This window comes from Geotrypetes seraphini, chromosome 4 (assembly GCF_902459505.1).
Source record: "Geotrypetes seraphini chromosome 4, aGeoSer1.1, whole genome shotgun sequence".
In the NCBI taxonomy this organism is placed as follows: Eukaryota; Metazoa; Chordata; class Amphibia; order Gymnophiona; family Dermophiidae; genus Geotrypetes; species Geotrypetes seraphini.
The window spans coordinates 323159008-323177801 of NC_047087.1; the positions used below are offsets into that span (position 1 = coordinate 323159008).

The 18794-nt window shown below is 44.1% G+C and overlaps 1 protein-coding gene across 1 annotated transcript in view; it reads right to left on the minus strand.

Annotated features, from left to right (window-relative positions):
• The window catches only part of C4H10orf88 (chromosome 4 C10orf88 homolog), a 40951-nt gene that overhangs the window by 16171 nt on the left and 5986 nt on the right, over nt 1-18794 (minus strand). Inside the window, exons 2-5 of the mRNA XM_033943775.1 lie at nt 14324-14530; nt 7630-7702; nt 631-837; nt 47-336 (exon numbers count right to left, since the gene is read on the minus strand). Coding sequence (XP_033799666.1) covers nt 47-336; nt 631-837; nt 7630-7702; nt 14324-14530 — 777 coding nt within the window. The remainder of the gene's footprint in view (nt 1-46; nt 337-630; nt 838-7629; nt 7703-14323; nt 14531-18794) is intronic.

Genomic DNA, 18794 nt, shown 5'->3' on the forward strand with positions numbered 1-18794 from the left:
ATAAACCCTATTTCCAAACTCAGAAGAGAGCAGTAAGGACACTCACCCAGCTTTTACCGTGTGCTCCTCACTGGTCACAGTTTCAGGATTGTGTTGAATGCTTCCCTCTTGGCCACAGTGACTCTGCAGTAAAGGAAGAAGGTCCGCCTTAGGCAGATTAGAACTCCCACTCGTTTGCTGATTCAGAGTCTGAGACCCTCTATTTTCAGGGACTGCCAGAGGCTGCTGCAGGGGTTGAACGCAGTCAGTCGGGATCTTCAGTCTTTGCATGGGATACTCCCCTCTCCATGCACACCCTAGCCCCTGTAGTTGGATCCCAAAAGGAAAAGGATTTTGCTGGAAAGAAGAACAAGAGCTCTGTCACTCTAGACACAGAGTACAAACACAAACATTGTCTATTTCAGGGATTCTCAATCTAAAACATTCTCAGGAACCACAGCATCAAGATACGCACAGAGAAAAGGCTACTAGATTTCATCAACACCTCATTTCTGATAAAATACTAAGCTCAAGGAAGAAGAAACCACATTCAGAGGACTGAGTGCAGTGATCCCTGAGGCCCTGGACCCAGATTCTGTCCCTGACCTATACTGGATCAGCAATCGTGCCACTGATGGCAATGTGACTTACCTTCTGCTGGTGCTGGACCATGCTCAAGAGCTGCTGAGCGCCAGGAGATAATTTGCATCCCATGCAGTCCATCATAGTTTGAACCTGTCCCAGGTCAATCCTGGCTCCCAGTGGAGGAAAGTGCTTTGGATGCTGCACAGAACTGACCGTTAGTTGCACATTAATCTCACGTAAAAGAATTCTCTCCTTTCCCCCAAGTGACAGCAGCTATCATGAAAAGAGAAATAGTAAACAGTAGTCAGCTTTCCAGGGACAAGCAGGTCAAACATCATTCTACATTTCTTTCATTCTTTATTGCAATTCACCACAGCAACCACTAGGGACACAGTGTAGGTTTAGGTTAATTTCTTGATTGTCTGCTAAAGGTTCATTGAAATGGGGAAAAACAGATGAAATTTGGGTTTACAGGAGAAAAACTCCCACAGCTAATTATTTATTGGTCTAAATCCCCTTTATAAGTTACAAAACAGATCTCCTTGCAAAAAGGTCTCTGCAAAATTCAGAGACAGTTCTCTGCCTCACCCCAGTGGTTAGAGCCTAATAGAGAGTCCATTTTATTCAAATGTACACTATAGGGAAAGAAAAAAGTGACTTAGCTTTGGCTAAAAAGAAATCTCTCCACAAGAAAATTTCCTCTTACACTATAAACATTTACTCAGGCCTTATTCCCTGTTAATTTCCTCAGGTGGGTGGGTTATGCCTCCTTGCGAAGTAGGCGTTCGTAGGGTACCTTGATAAGGTACCCCACGAATGCCTACTTCGAAAACTGAAGAACCATGGGGTGGACGGAGACATACATAGATGGATCAAAAATTAATTGGCGGGTAGGAAACAGAGGGTAGGAGTGAAGGGCCACTACTCGGACTGGAGGAGGGTCACGAGTGGGGTTCCGTAGGGGTTGGTGCTCGGACCACTGCTATTTAATATATTTATAAATGATCTAGAAACAGGGATGAAGTGCGAGATAATAAAGTTCGCAGATGACACCAAACTATTTAGTGGAGCTCGAACTAAAGAGGACTGCAAAGAATTACAAAGGGACTTGAACAAACTAGGGGAATGGGCGACGAGATGGCAGATGAAGTTCAACGTTCAGAAATGTAAAGTATTACAAGTAGGAAGCAGAAACCCGAGGTACAACTATACGATGGGAGGCATGGTATTGAATGAGAGTACCCAAGAAAGGGACTTGGGGGTAATGGTGGACATGACAATGAAGCCGATGGCACAGTGCGCAGCGGCCGCTAAGAGAGCGAATAGAATGCTAGGTATAATCAAGAAGGGTATTACAACCAGAACGAAAAAAGTTATCCTGCCGTTGTATCAGGAGATGGTGCGTCCGCATCTGGAGTACTGCATCCAATATTGGTCGCCGTACCTTAAGAAGGATATGGCGATACTCGAGAAGGTTCAGAGAGCGACACGTCTGATAAAAGGTATGGAAAACCTTTCATACGCTGAGAGATTGGAGAAACTGGGGCTTTTTTCCCTGGAGAAGAGGAAAGATCATGAAGAGCATAGAGAAAATGGAGAGGGACAGATTCTTCAAACTTTCAACAAATAAAAGAACAAGAGGGCATTCGGAAAAGTTGAAAGGGGACAAATTCAAAACAAATGCTAGGAAGTTTTTCTTCACCCAACGTGTGGTGGACACCTGGAATGCGCTTCCAGAAGACGTGATAGGACAGAGTACGGTATTGGGGTTCAAGAAAGGATTGGATAATTTTCTGTTGGAAAAGGGGATAGAGGGGTATAGATAGAGGATTACTGCACAGGTCCTGGACCTGTTGGGCCGCCGTGTGAACGGACTGCTGGGCACGATGGACCTCAGGTCTGACCCAGCAGAGGCACTGCTTATGTTCTTATATATTCTTGCTAGCAGATGGTGCTCTGGAACAGGATCTCTCCCATGATATCCATAACAAAATGATAAAGAAGGGGATCACGAACAGATCGGAAAAAGTTATCATGCCGCTGTACCGGGCTATGGTGTACCCTCACCTGGAGTACTGCGTCCAGCACTGGTCACCGTACATGCAGAAGGACACGGTACTACTTGAAAGGGTCCAGAGAAGAGCGACTAAGATGGTTAAGGGGCTGGAGGAGTTGCCATACAGTGAGAGATTGGAGAAGCTGGGCCTCTTCTCCCTTGAAAAGAGGAGACATGATCGAAACATTCAAAATACTGAAGGGAATAGACTTAGCAGATAAAGACAGATTGTTCATCTTCTCCAAGGTAGAAAGAACAAGAGGGCACTCTCTAAAATTGAAAGGGGATAGATTCCATACGAACATAAGGAAGTTCTTCTTCACCCAGAGAGTGGTAGAAAACTGGAACGCTCTTCCAGAGTCTGTCATAGGGGAAAACATTCTCCAGGGATTCAAGACAAAGGTAGACAAGTTTCTGCTGAATCAGAACGTATGCAGGTAGGGCTGGTTTCAGTTAGGGCGCTGGTCTTTGACCAGAGGGCCACCGATGAGCGGACTGCTGTGCAAGATGGACCACTGATCTGACCCAGCAGTGGCAATTCTTATGTTCTTAATATTAACAACTCAAGAACCAAAGAACAATAGAACTAGCAGAACAAAAACGGAAGGAGAGGGCATTCCCCTACGAGATCATTATTTTTCTTCTTTAGCTAGGCGCAGCAACCAACCACAACCTTTCACAATGACTAGTAAGCTCTGCAGCTGTATACCTCCTGGGTACGAACTGGACTGGTCAGATTGGATTCAAAAAAGGAAGTTACCTTCTCTATCATCGATCCAGAACAGTCCATACATAACTGACGAGGAAGACAGCCAGGCTGGCTAAAGAATTCCCACACCAAAGGACAAATCCTACCAATCTAACAGATCTAGTCAATAGTGCCTCAGAAAGAACGTAGAGAAGCCCAAGTAGCAGACTTACAGATGTCTACTGGAATAGCTGAGCCATGCTCTACCTACAAAGCGGCTTGCACCCGGGTCAAATGCACACAGAGTACCACTGAAGCTGGCTGGCTCCTTAAAATACAAGAAGAACGACAGATTGCTTAATCCACCTCACTCATATGTAGCCCCGCAAACAACTTGTCCAACTTACAAAGCAAATTTATGACCTCAAAGTAGTGCAGAAAGGCCTGGCACACATCCAAATGACACACTCTAGTCCTTCTTCCTGAAGATGGGCAGGGAAATCACCCGATTCAAGTGAAAAGGACAAAACCACCTTTGGCAGAAATATAATAATAATAACTTTATTCTTCTATACCACCATAGGCAGATGACTTCTAGGCGGTTCACAACTGAAGAGAGCTGGACAATCGGCGAATTACAAAATGCAAATAGTGAAAGTTCAACATATTATATAAGAGATAGACAGAAGGAAAATATAAATTTAAAGGAAGAGATGGGCTGTCAAACAACTGAATCTTTCAAGACTAGAGAACACAAAAGGTGTACCGAACAGGCTACACAACACAAAATTAAGGTACCAACGGAGGAGCCAGTGGCCAGAATGGAAGCCAATTTTCTCTGACCCAACCATATTGAGAAGCTGCTTATGGGCCTTCCGTAGCAGGCTAGAGCCACCACCTGAACTTTCAATGAGATGAGGGCAAGCCCTCTTTTTCAGTCCCTTTTGCAGAAAGGCAAGGAGAGCTGGTACCTCTGCCTTCCAAACATAAATCCTTTCCATGGCACACAAGGTCTCTGATGGCCACTAAACATGTAGCCTTCAAGAAAGGATGAATCGCCACAGCATTTATTTATTTATTTATATACCACTTATATCCTAAGTGGTTTAGATTCAGGTACTTTATCATATTTCCCTATCTGTCTCGGTGGGCTCAAACTCTATCTAGTGTACCTGGGGCAATGAGGGGATTAAGTGACTTGCCCAGGATCCTTCTTATGGAATTGCTGCTTCTTAAGGGCCAGGCTATGAGAGAATTTTAATGGATTTTCCATCAGAATGGACCTCCATTCGGAGAACACCCATGACAAGAGAAAAAGACATAGAGTCTGAAACCATCAGACACAGTACATTGGCATACCAAGGACTAGAGGCATAGAATGACCAAATCCCAACGGCGAGCTCCGTCTCTGGCAGTATTCAAGTCCAAGTTAAAACTAATCTCTGCAAAATACAGTGGTTTGTCTTGTTTTATGCTGTCAAGATATGGTTTTAAGAAAGGTTTGGACAATTTCCTGGAGGAAAAATCCATAGTCAGTTATTGAGACAGACATGGGGGTAGCCACTGCTTGCCATGGAAAGTTGCTACTATTTGGCTTTTTGCCAGGTACCAGTGATCTGGATTGGCCACCATGAGGATGGCCTATAGGGCTTGATGGACCATTGGTCTGACCAAGTAGGGCTAGCCTTATGTTATCTTCACCGGTTATCAATTAAATATTGTATTCATCTTAAAATTGCAGTTTTAACCTGTAAAGCCCTATGGAAGGGGTCCACATCTTACTTAACAAGCCTCACTTTTCCATATGTTCCTGCTGGAATGAACTTATCCTACTGCCTCCTATTTATTAGCACCAGCATTTTAGAATTACTACTAGTAGTATCCATTCAGTCGTGTCTGACCCTTGGATACTCTGTAGGCCAGTCCTTGCCATGCTTCCCTGTTTTCAGCAGCTTCTTTCAATTGCTTGATGTTCATTCCCATGTCATTCTTGATGGTATTCAGCCAATGGGCCTTTGGTCTGCCCTGCATCCTTTTACCACTGACCATTCCAAGTAGAATCTCCTTTTCTAGTGAATTCACTCTCATCATATGTCCAAACTAGATCAGTTTTTATCTAGTAATCTTGCCTTCCAGGGACAACTCTGGGTTTATATAATCAAGGACATATTTGTTGGTGATCCTAGCTGTCCATGGGATTCATAGAAGTCTTCTCCAGGCATACATATGCTATATCAAAGGCATTGATTTTTCTTCTATCTGCTTTCATGAGTGTCCATGTCTCGCAGCCATATGTCGCAATTGGGGACACAATGGCAGTGATTAGTCTTTGGTTGATGGTGACTGAGATGTCCTTGCACTTCCATATTTGTTCCATGCACACCATATCTGCACGCCCCAGTGCTAATTGACGCTTGATCTCTGCTGTGACTAATGAGGGACCCAAGGAAAATGAAGCTGTCGACTACTTCTATTTCTTCATTGTTGATTTTTATGTGGACTTTCATGATTTTGGTCTTCTTCATATTTTCAGTTAAAGTCCCATCTTCTCGCTTTCTTCTTTCAGCTTCAGGATCAACTTATTGAGGTCCTTCTACTCTCTGCCATCAGGGTAGTATCATCTGTGTATCTCAGATTGCGGATGATTCTTCCACCTATTTTCACCCCAAAACTCGAATCATCTAAGTCCACCTTCCTTGTGATTACTTCTGCATAGAGGTTGAAGAGAGGATGCATTCTTGTTTTACACCCTTTTTGATCTTGAACCCTTCTCTATCTCCATACCTGTAGCTTCTTGATCATAGTAGAGCGATCTGATTAACCTGATCAGGTACGCTGGCATTCCTGCCTCACTCAGTTCTTCTCAAAGCTTGTCATGTTCAATACAGTCAGAAGCCCTGGTATAATCAATGAAGCGTAAACACACTGCCTTCCACAGGAGAAAACCCCCCTCTTCTTTCTCACCATTTCTACCCTTTGAGAATTTTCTTCGAGGGGTCCTTTAGCCCCCCAGGATCTTCAAGATGCAGTACAGCTCAGCCAATGAACTGGGAGTTAACAGTGAGGTGAGATTCTCACACATCAGCCCTGCAAGTGTTCACAATTACATTACATTACGGACTTCTATTCCGCCTATACCTTGCAGTTCAAGGCGGATTACAAAAGAGCTAATTGGACATTTCCAGTGAAGTTGCAACAGTTTTGGGGTTTTTTTGGTTTTTTTTGGTTACAAGGGAGGAGAGGTACCTGGATTAATTCTGGAAGAACATACAAATTGGATATTAAATTGACTGTACGTTACTGTGTGATATAACAAATATTACAGTTAGAGTACAAATAAGATTATGTTACATTTCAGGGATCTGAATACTTGGTTGGTGTTTTGGGGAGGAAGAGATTATTTAAGTGGAGGTTTTGGGGGAGAATTTATCTAGGAGGAGGGGGAAGGGTTGGGTTAAGATATCTGGATAAATTTTTTGAAAAGTAGGGTTTTAATTTCTTTTCGAAAAGTTTTGAAGTCGCCCGTTGCAGTCAACAGGTTGGAGATGGAGTGGTTAAGTTTTGCTGCTTGCGTCGCCATAAGGTTATCAAACATCTTTTTGCGCTGAGTGTGCCCTTGAGTGGAGGGAAGGCAAAAGGGTTCGGAGTTCTTCTTTGTCTTGAGGTGAAGATCTGGGCTGGATCCAGCTGCACAGTGGTCAGAAGGGATAGTGTGACTGAACAGAACACTTCATGGGATGGGTACAAGTGAGACTGAATCTGTCACCTTCAGGACTGGAGGGACGCTGACAGTGGGATAAGGAGCTGGTCACCTCTTACATGGTGAATACAGGTACTACTTGCAAGAGAAGCCACAGGTAGAGGTGATGTGCAACGGCAGAGCTGTTAATGTGCAGGTCTCAGAACAGGTATAAGATCCTTTATCTGAAATTCTCCAAACCCAAAATTTGACACGAACCGAAAGTGGTTGAATTAAACCGACATGACACATGCTGAAACCAATGCAGGTGCATGTGTATGTCCTGATCTCTATGTAATTCAGGTCAGAGGACTGGAAACTGGAGAACTGCAGATTCCAGGGTGGCAATGAGAAGCAGAAAGGTCGGAGGACTGGCTTGACATTACCATTCCAAAAACTAAAATACACCTGGTCCCAAGGATTTTGGATAAAGGATCTTGTACCTGTCCTTGAACAGCAGAGGAATGTGTGGGGGTCTCAGTACTTGAAGGGCAGATTAAGTGACCTAGTTAGGTATGTTGAAAGAGGGTCTCACTGCTGGAATACCTAGGGGTACACTGACACAGCAATATGACACTATACCTTCACTTTACAGACTGATGTAGGAGAGTCCATCTTTAGGAACTTCATGTAGAAAGCAACAGTGCTATTTCCACTGTAAAGAAAGAGAGAGAAATTCTGGATTGGACAGAGTTCATATAATGTCACTGCCCTCTCCTGAAAGTCTAGTACATAACCACCTTGTGTGCCCCCAATCTTCAGCAGCTCCTGCCTTGTAACCAGTGCCACGTACCATTAAACAGATTCATACAGCTGTTCTGAAGTGTGTGGCGCAGTGGTTAAAGCTACAGCCTCAGCACCCTGAGGTTGTGGGTTCAAAGTCAAGCTGCTCCCTGTAACCCTGGGCAAGTCACTTAATCCCCCCACTGTGCCAGGTATATTAGATAGATTGTGAGCCTACCAGGAGGAAAAATGCTCGAGTACCCGAATAAATCATGCAAACCATTCTGAGCTCAATAATTAATTAATTCTAAAATGAATAACCTGCTTTTCCAAATACATACCAAAGGTACTGTAGGGTAAAAAAAATCTATAAAATACAGGCTAATAAAACTTAAGGGTGGTGAAATGGAGAGGCTTGTACCATCTCCTTGCAAATCCCTACATTCTCTTTCTGCAGTCCTTTGACTGCCTGGATGCTTCTCTCCGTCCCACTTAGAGTAAAAGGAGCAATTGTGCTGATATTTCAAGGGGGCAAAGTCAGGCAATGTTCTAGGAGGGTATCAATATTGTGCAGAGCTCTGGGTCACAATCTTGCCATTTTCATGGTTTCATTTCATTGTATTTGTGAACATTACCCATTTTATATTACTTCTGATGGAATTCTGCACGACTGCGCAATGCAGAATTTGCATAGAATTCCCCAGGGCCACAGAATTACCTTAAGTCTGCGCAGATTTTGGAGTCAGTAGGTTCGACACTACCTCTCGCAGCCTGAATTGCTGCCAGAAACATCTTCAGAGCAGCCTTTGTGGGCTCTGCAGACTTCCTTCTACCAAGGTCCCGCCCTCCAAGATGTCACTTCCTCTTTCTTCAGTGGCACCGCAGCAGAGGGAAGCCTGAAGAGCCAGCAGCAGGTTGCCATTAGTCGGAATTGGTGTTGCAGAGGTAAAATGCTGCAATGGGGCAAGAGAGTGAAAGATGCTGGCTGCGGGAACCCAAGGGTGATATTTGACCTGTTTTGTAGAAGGTTTCTTGGTTCACAATGTAGCCTGGCCTTCAGTTGTATAAATACCGTCTCCAGCTCCAGAGAATGATGCAGAGAAAAGTTTTCCCTGTTACATTTGAATCCTTCTGCTAGAAGAAAGCCATTAAATAAGAAACATTTGAAGGCTCTGTTTTCTCTGGAATAATGAAAATACTGAATTGTACTGAAATTCTGGATGATAATTAGCAAAAATATTGTCAATAAATTTGCAGAATTTGGAATTCCGGGATGTTTTGTCCTTTCCTTCTTTCAGGCCTATATTCTATAAATGGCTTCTTAAGTTAGGCGCTGGTACATGTCCTACCAGTACCTAACTCAAGTGCAGAACAGTGCTTAGCACCTAAAAACCACCTACTGGCACCATGGCTACAGAGGCGCTTTACGACGCCTAACACTGGAAGTGGCTTCATGCGTCATAAAGCGCCTCCGTAACCATGATTCACATGAAAGGTAGGCCTTGAAAACCCTGTCACAAAGCCATGATTCTATAAACAGCATCATTTCTTGACTGACACTCGATCCAATGATGACGGCACTGTTTATAGAATCCGAGCCTCAGTGTATATTAATCATTTACCACATACCAATGTAGCTTTAGGACATGAAACTTATGGGTTGTGTCCATCTACCAGCTTAGACTACTGTAACACCCTCCTCAAAGGCATTACAAAAAAGGAAATAAGCAGACTTCAAATAGTACTAAACACCGCAGTAAAAATCATATTCAATGCAAAAAAAAGTATGATCATGTCACTCCCCTCTTACAGAAAGCTCATTAGCTTCCAATAGAACATAGAAACATAGAAATAGACGGCAGATAAGGGCCACGCCCCATCCAGTCTGCCTAATGACCCTCCCCTACTTTTCTCTGTGAAGAGACCCCACATAACGATCCCATTTCGTCTTAAAATCAGGCATGCTGCTTGCCTCAATCACCTGAAGTGGAAGACTATTCCAGCGATCAACCACTCTTTCGGTGAAAAAGTATTTCCTGGTGTCACCGTGCAGTTTCCTGCCCCTGATTTTCCACGGATGCCCTCTTGTTGCCGCTGGATCACTTACAAAATCCTTTTACTTACTTTTAAAACCAGAGCAAATAATCAACCTACTTATTCCATCTAATCAATCTAGGACTTTAAGATCCACAGCTCACAACCTTCTAACTATTCCCTCGTTGAAGTATATCAGTACAATGAGGGCTACAATTTTTTCCGTTAGTGCCCCCTTGCTTTGGAATAGTATTCCAAATCACTTACGTGAAATAACAAGTCTTGCCAATTTTAAGGCGAAGTTAAAGACATTTTTATTCCTTGATGTCTTTGTTACTTAAACTGCCCTTTTAAGGACAAACCAGATTGGAAAGGTTTTTAACTCCAGTCTCCCTTCCTTTTGTTCTTTCTCTTTCTATCACCCCTCTTCCCCTTCATTCCCGTTCGTCAATGTCTTTAAAAAGTTGTCTTTGACTACACTCTGACTTTATTTGGTACACTGTTTTGGTATTTTTGTACCAAATAAGGTTTGATTAGGCGGTATAAGACATTTTAAATAAACTTGAAACTTGAACTTGAAGATAGAGAACAACAGAAACTGACTTATAGTACAGAATGATCCTTATTCAGCCAGTAGGTCTCTAAAAAAGCAAAAGGTGACTAGAACAGCAACAGATTTCCTTCTCATAGCCCATAAAGTTTGAAATGCAGATAAGCCTCCGTCAGATCTAGGGAGACAAGGAATTCCCCCATCACTACGATGCAATGACTGACCGGACCGTTTCCATGCAGAAGCAGGGGATCTTGAGGGCTGCATTGGCTGACTCGGATCCAGGATCGGTCTCCAGTCATCTGAATCTCTTTTGGCCATGATAAAGTACACTGAGTATCTGCCCAAGCCCCATTTGCCTTCCGGTATGGCCTCTATGACTCCTAGATCTCTGAGCCTCTGTATCATCGCTAGAACTCTGGCTGCTTTGTCCGGCATTCCCGCAGGAGAGTTTACAAAGAGATTCAGAAGGGATTGAAAGAATTCTAGCTTGTACCCCTCCTGAGTGAACCATCCAGCACTCAGCGGTCTGAAGAGATCTGTGTCCATGAATACAAAAACTCTGGTAGCCTCCCCCCGCCTGAGGGGGAGAGGGCTACTGGTCTGGCATCATTGTTGCTTTTTGGGGGCACGGGGTGCTCCCAAACTTTTGTCTTGGGCCTTGAAATGTCCTCTGGGAAACTGACGCTTCCAAGTACTGCCAAAAGAACCTTGAGCCATGAAAATTCCTATGACTAGACCCTCATGGGAGCATACGATCAGCCACACTGGCCATCAAATCAGAGACCCTTGCCAAAGAGCAATTGCCCTTTAAAGGGGGGTTTGCTCAACAATGCCTTATAGCAGGGGTGCCCAACGCGTCGATCGCGATCGACAGGTCGTTCGCTCAGGCGACCCCAGTCGATCGCACAGCAGGTTCCCTTCTTCCCTTCTCTTTTTTTCCCCTCCTGACTGGCCCGCCTCTTAAAGAACGCTGGCCAATCAGAGTGCTGGAAGGGCGGGGTGAAGGTCGGTGGGGGACGGAGCTCAGCGCATCACAAGAAATAGAAGCGCCTGTAATGATTGAGGTAAGAGCGAGGCCTAATGCTGCCTGATATACAATTTTAAAAACCCCAAAATCGGCCTCCCAATCAGTGGCGTACCGAGGTGGGGCGGTCCGCCCCCGCCCCGGGTGCACGGCTTGGAGGGATGCACAGCCGTCCGGGTCCTCCTGCCCTTCCTTTCCACCGGTCTGCGCATGGGGCTCGCACCCGCCGCCCAAATGGTGCTGTTGGTTATCGCGAGACTCGCGGGAGTTGACGGCACCATTCGAGCGTCGGCGCGGGACCAGGCAGGCGCAAGCCCCGAGCGCAGACCGGGGGAAAAGAAAGGCAGGATGACCCGGACCTGGCCGGCTGTGCACCCCTCCAAGCCGTGCACCCGGGCGGATCGTCCCCCTTCTAAATCCACTTGTCTTTTATTCAGTTCAACTAATGAGCATTGTGACAGGCAGTTCTTATGGGGCAGTTGTTGGAGGTATTTCTTTGTTTTTCTGTGCCTAAGTATTCTATTAATTTAACTTCCTTATTCCTGTGGGGATCTCCAAAGGGGATGAATGGGAGACGGCTGGTGGCAGGTGGTACTTTAGCAATTCTTACAGGTTGCCATAGGCCTCAGGAGCTGTCTTCCCTCTGCCGTGGTCCTGCCCCTCCTCTAAGTCAGAGACAGGCTTGGGGCAGAGGGAAGACAGCTCCTGAGGCCTATGGCAACCTGCAAGGATCGCTAAAGTACCAGCGATCCTCTCTGCAGACTGCTCCCTGCTGGAATTAGGTAAATGGATGTGGGGAGGGTAGGCCTTCGGGGGGGGGGGGGGGGGTGCAGTCCTTCAAGGGGTAGTGCAGGCCTTCAAGGGGGGAGTCAACCTTTGAGGGGGAATGTGCAGACCTTCGGGGGGGGTCAGGCCTTCAGGGGAGGGGGGCTGTATAATAAAAAAATATTTGAACATAAATACAAAGTACACTCAGTGTGTATATATATTGTTGGTAGATCATTTTGACTTGGTCATTTTAAAAGTAGCTCTCAAGCCCAAAAAGTGTGGGCACCCCTGCCTTATAGGCTGAATCTCCCATTCTGTGGGCAGAGGCGATATATACCGAGACCTTACTTAAGACCCTAAAACGTTCATACAACGCATCTGCTACGTAATCAACCCCTGGGGGTCACTGCTGTTGTCCGGGTCTCCCATATGTCTGAGCTTTTTTGAATGGCATGTTTGGGTGACAAATGACACCGCTGCTTTTAGGCCTAACGCCACAACCTCAAATTGTCTCTTAATGACAAAACCAGTCTGTGGTCCTGGGAGTCCTTCAGAACCACTCCACCTTCACTGGGAAGGGAGGTATGCTTAGTAACTTGTGCCACTAGGAAATCCAAACAGCTGCAGGAACTCAATATTTATCCCGTAGAGCTTAGTCATAGACTTGGCTACCGTCAGAGACCTCCCAGTGGTCAGTTAGCATGTTGCCTGCACCTTTGTGCTGCTCATGAGCAAGCACTGTCTAGCAGAGGTCTGGGTTGGCTCCAGTTTTAAGTCCTGAAGGGACCCTGTAGTGATTCCCTACAGATCTCTGAGATCCAAGGCTGCCATCTGATCGTAGTCTATGCTTATATTTATTAGAAAACTTTATATACCACTCAATTTGCCAAATTGGATCAAAGCGGTTAACAACATAATCCAATCAAAGTAATGAAAAGAACTCCATTTACAAATAGGAAAGAAAGACAAAACTAGCCCACCAAACTGAGATGCTGAATCTCCAAGCATGGAGGACCCTGACTGAGAAAGCAGTGGCATGCTTTGAAACATCTTTGCCTGGGTCCCCAACACTTGTGCATGGTTTTGATCAGGGGATCACGTGCCCTTCACAGGGAAAAGCTCTGGTGCCACTCTTGCTGAGCCTGAGACCCCCAAAGGGCCAAGCTGGATTCTGTAGTTTAAAAAGGCTTCATACCTCATATGCATGAATTCAGGAGCGAAGCACTGCCCAGGATGCTCGGAGACACCTGTCAGAACCTCCTGTGGTACCGTCTCAGGTTTGTCTACCAACACGCAGCTGCACTTCACCAGGGATGCAAAAGCTCCATTTTCCGGCTCCAGATGAAATTCCTGGCCTAAGAAACGTTCCATATGGGCTCCAATCTACCAGATGCATGAGGGGTGAAGCCTGAGCTTCCCCCCCTCACATGCTGCACCGCACATGGAACAAAGACTACCCTCAAAAAGGCATCCACCGCAAATCTGGCATGAATCCACAAGATTTCCACCTGAGTCCATTTATGCCCTTTTTAATTAAAAAAATGAGGGGTCTTGAGGCATATGGAAGCTTTTAAATTCATATCGGGAAATCCAAGATGGCCACTGCGATAGCAATTTTAGCGTCTAAAACTGTCCATGGAGGCAAAAATGTAACATCAAAAATTCAGGGAAGGGGTTTTTGGAGGTGGGGGGTACCCCATCCCTAGCCTCAGAAATCTATAAAATTAGCTTTTAAGGCCGCCCCCCCTCTCCCCTCGGTTTTTCCCATAGGGCTTACTCACTGTGCCATGCTGGATTCCCAAGAGAACCTCTAGTCAGAGGTATAAGATTTCTGCCTCAGACAAGCCTGGCAAAGGGAAACTGGCATGTTTCTTCGGACCAGACCCTGCACGAGGTTGTGGGGGGAGGAATGCAGTCAGCTTCAATCCTGGTACAATGTAGGCCCATGTCCTGCTGCTCAAACTCCCAGAACCAGAAGCTCATCAGCCATCCTCAGTTGTCAAAATTCTAACACCATAGTCTCTTGAGCACAAAACCTGCCATCTACCTTCATTCTCATCCAACCCCAAATATGGCCTCAAACATTGCTTCTCATTTATTCACTTCTTTCTGTGCTCTTAAAAATGCTGGCTATGAGGAAAGGAAAAGAGGCAAATGAGTGAACCCAGACCCACCTGTCACTCACAGTGAGGCAAAACTCTTCCCCCCGGCTTGTGCCTACATATTCCTCATCATTGACGTACACCTCCATGTTCCTTGCCTGACTCACAACCGTCAGACTAAGGATTTCCTCCTGTCCTTGAGGGTCACACTGCAGGTACAGGAAACATGGGGACTCCTCGTTATTCTCTGAAACTCGCTCCAGGGTTACAAACTTCTCCCTATAGATGGAAAAAAACACAGACATGCAGGAGAAAATCAGCCCTATTCATTTATTCAATTTACTGCTTTTTCAAGGAATTCACTCGAAGCTGTGTACAGTAAGAATAAGTCAAATATAAGCAAAAGACAATTACAGAAATACAAACTTTCAAATTACAATACAAAGTATGGCACTCAATATCACATGCACATTGTAATTTCCTGTATCTTATTCATTGTAATTTCCTACTTCTCATTCACATTCTCATTCACAAAGCTTATGTATCTCAAATTCCTGGTTCCAACACCTAGCTTATATCTTGTTGTAAACATATGTCTCCTGCTGTAAACACTGCACTCTCTCTCGGCACGACCCTCATTGTAAACCGCTTCGAACTTAGGGTATAGCGGTATATAAGAAATAAAATTATTATTATTATTATTACAACGTCAACACAATATGTGATAAATAAAACATTTTAGTAGAAGTGTGGAAGGGCATTTGCGATACGACATTTAAGTCCAAATTTTGACATTTCCCACCAGATGTCCAAAGTCGGGGGCGGAGAAATAGCCATTTTCGAAACCAACAAAACCACTAGATGTTCAAATTTGTTTTCGAGAATCATCTAACCTTGGGTTGCCAAACTCTGTTTGCCATTTTTGACCACAAAAATGTCCAGTTCAAAATGTTAAAATCCAGACCATTTGGACATGGGAGGGGCCAGCATTGTAATGAACTGGCCATGCCAACAGAGCAGTGAGGCAACTTAGAGGGAATTTTTGTGAACTTCACATAAAGGGTGCCAGAATTATATTACATTACATTACATTATATTAGGGATTTCTATTCCGCCATTACCTTGCAGTTCAAGGCGGATTACAAAAGAATTATCCAAGATGTATTACAACAAGAACTTACAAAAAAAAAAAAAATTGGTCATTTTCAAAAAGAGTAAGAAATGGGTAAGGTTATTTGTTTGGGGTAGTTGGCTTTAGTGAGAGGTGGAGTTTGAGACTTGCGGTATTATTTCTTTTTTCAGAGTTTTCTTGAAGAGTATGGCCTTTATTTCTTTTCTAAAAGTCTTGTAGTCGAGGGATGCCATCAGTAGATTGGTGATTTGGTTGTCTAGTTTGGCTGCTTGAGTGGCCAGGAGGCCATCATATAGTTTTTTCCGTTTGACCTCCCTAATTGGGGGGTATGAAAATGGGGCGTGAGTTTTCCTATGTCTGGTTGCGATGTTGTGGATGAGGCGGTTATTCAGGTAGTTTGGACTGTCTCTGTATAAAGTCTTAAATAGTAGGCAGTAGAATTTAAATTGTATTCTTGCTGGGATCGGAAGCCAGTGCAATTGGAGATATGCTTCTGTAATGTGATCATGTTTCTTTAATGAGTAGATGAGTCTTAGTGCTGTGTTTTGGACAGTTTGTAGTTGTTTTGTTATGGTTGTAGGGCATGGGAGGTAGAGGATATTACAGTAGTCAAGTAGGCCTAGTATTAAGGACTGAACTATGAGCTGGAATTAAGTTTTCTCAAAGAATTTCCGAACTTGTCTTAAGTTTCTCATGACTAAGAATGACCTTTGTATTGTTTTATTGATTTGCGGTTGCATGGTGCAGGATCTGTCGATAGTTATTCCTAGCAGTTTTAGGGTGGTTTGTATGGGGTAGTTGATTGCGTTGATTATGGTTGGTATTTTGTTGTTTTCTAGGAGGATGAATTTCGTTTTATCTGGATTCAATTTCAGTTTGTGATCTTTCATCCAGGTTGCTATTGATTTTAGTGTTTGGTATATTGTGTTCGTCATGGAGAGTTCAGGTTGATCGAAGGGTATGAGAATGGTAATGTCATCGGCATAGCTGTAGGAGGTTATGCCTTGTTTGTCCAGGTGAGAGCTGAGGGAGGCTGTATAGAGATTGAAGAGAGTCGGGGATAGAGGGGATCCTTGGGGAACTCCGCAGGGGTTTGACCAAGGTTCAGATTTTTGTTTGTCTGATTTTACTCTATAGGTTCTTGATTTAAGGAATCCTTCAAACCATGTGTATACTTTATCTGTGATACCTATTGTATCCAGGATTTGTAGTAGAATGTTATGGTCCACCAAGTCGAATGCAGCGGTAAGGTCTAGTTGTATGAGCATCATTTTTTTTCCTGTGCTGAGATGTTGTCTGGCTGTGTCCAAGAGAGATCCTAGTAGTGTTTCCGTGCTGAAGTTGTTTCTGAAGCCGGATTGTGTGGGATGGAGTATGTTATTGTTTTCTAGGTAATTGGAGAGGAATTTGGCAACTAGTCCTTCTATTATTTTGACGTAGAGTGGAATTGAGGCAATGGGTCTGTAGTTGGCTGTTTGGTCTATCGGTCCTTTAGGGTCTTTGAGGATCGGGGTGATGATGATTTAGCTGAGGTTGGTAGGGTAGTGGCCGTTTATTAGCGAGATTTGTATCCAGTTTAGAAGAAGAGCGTGGAATTTTATGCTGGATGTTTTTAGGAGATATGGTGGACAGTTGTTGAGGTCACAGGATGCATGGCTGTATTTTTTGTAGTATTTGTTGAATTCGGGCCATTGTATGTTGGGGAATTGAGACCATATTCTATCTGCTGCAGTAGAATCTCTATCTATGGGGAGATTTGTGAATTTGTTAGGATGGGTAGAGGGTAGCTCTTGCATTGGTAATTTTATTTTGGAAGTGTTCTGCTAATAGAGTGGCTGAGGGGGGTAGTATTGTTAGTGGTCAGGTAGGGTTTGGTGTCGGTTAGGGTTTTTAGAATTTGGAATAGTTTTTTGGTGTCTTGGGTTTCAGTGCCTATTAGGTTGGTGTAGTGTCCTTTAATTGTGATTTGTATTGTTTGTTGATTTTTTTCCAGGCGGATTTTGTATGATCCGAGTTCGATTTTCTCCATTTTCTCTCTAGTCGTCTACATTGTCTTTTGAGTTGTAGCAGTTCGGAGTCAAATCATTTATCTGATCTCCTGCTGGGTCTGGATTTGGTTTGCAGTGGGGCTAAATCATCAAGGGTGTTGGAGCAAAGTCTTTCCCAATGTAAGATGAAGTCCTCGGGGTTGTTTTCTAGAATAGTTTCATCTATTTTAGATCAGAATATGGAGGGTTCGATGTGTTTGCATGAGGTGTATGTTACTTTATTGAGTTTTGTTATAGTTTTTTGTTGTTTTTGGTCCAGCTGATGTTGAAAGTGTAGGTGTAATGGTCTGACCAGATGGATCTGGACCATGATCCGTTAGATGTATGAATTTCTGTTAAGGATGGTTGGTGGGTCATGAAGGCTGCAATATCAAGTTGGTGGCCTTTTTCATGAGTTGTTTGTGGATTTAGCATTTGGAAGGATAAGGCTTTGAGAAATGAGAGAAAGTTGTCTACTTGTTTGGATGATTGATCATCTAGGTGTAGATTTAGGTCTCCTAGGAGTAGGTTGTAGGTTGCTATTAGTGAGTTTTGGTATATGAAGTCTTCCACTTCGGTTCTTGCTAAAGACCAGTTTCCCAGCGCTATGTAGCAGAGCATGCAGTTTAGTGTGTCTTTTAGTGTGGTGCTTTAGAGTTGGCAAGCTAAAAGGTCCATGTACGGGTTAGATGTTTTCTCAATTATATTAAGGGTTAGATCTTGTTTGATTAAGATTGCTAGGCCTCCGCCTCTTTTTTTTTTTCTCTGCAGACCACTGTAATTTTGTATCCTTGTGGGCAGACTTCAGTTATTCTGGGGTCTGAGTCGGAGGTTAGCCAGGTTTCTGTGAGGAAAAGACACCATAACCCCCTTCTAATGTATGGTGAGCCCTCCAGAACTCCCCCAAACCTACTATACCTATCTGTCTACCATCCCAATAGTCCTTATGGCTGCAGGTGGCACCTATATGACAATATAGTAGAGTTTTCATGGGCTCACACTTCCACTATAAATGTACTGGTTAGAGTGGCTTATGGACCTGGGCCCTCTTCTATAAGGCTCACTAGCCCTCCCACCAGGCTACTTAAGACACCTGTGTGCTGCTTTACTAGGCTTTCCCATACCAGGTGCTGCTGTTCTAGAGACAAGTATGTACTGTTTCATTCATATTTCTAGGGGGTGGGAGGGGGTTAGTGACCACTGAGGGAATGTTGGGGGTCATCACTTTATCCTTCCAGTAGTCATCTGGTCAGTTTGGGTTCCCTTTTGGCACTTAGATGCTTTTAAAACAGGTCTAGCTGCAGACATCTAAGTTCCATCCAGGACATCTTGGGAAAGTTTTGATTATCAACGCAAGATGTCCCAAGTGTTAAGCATGTCCAAA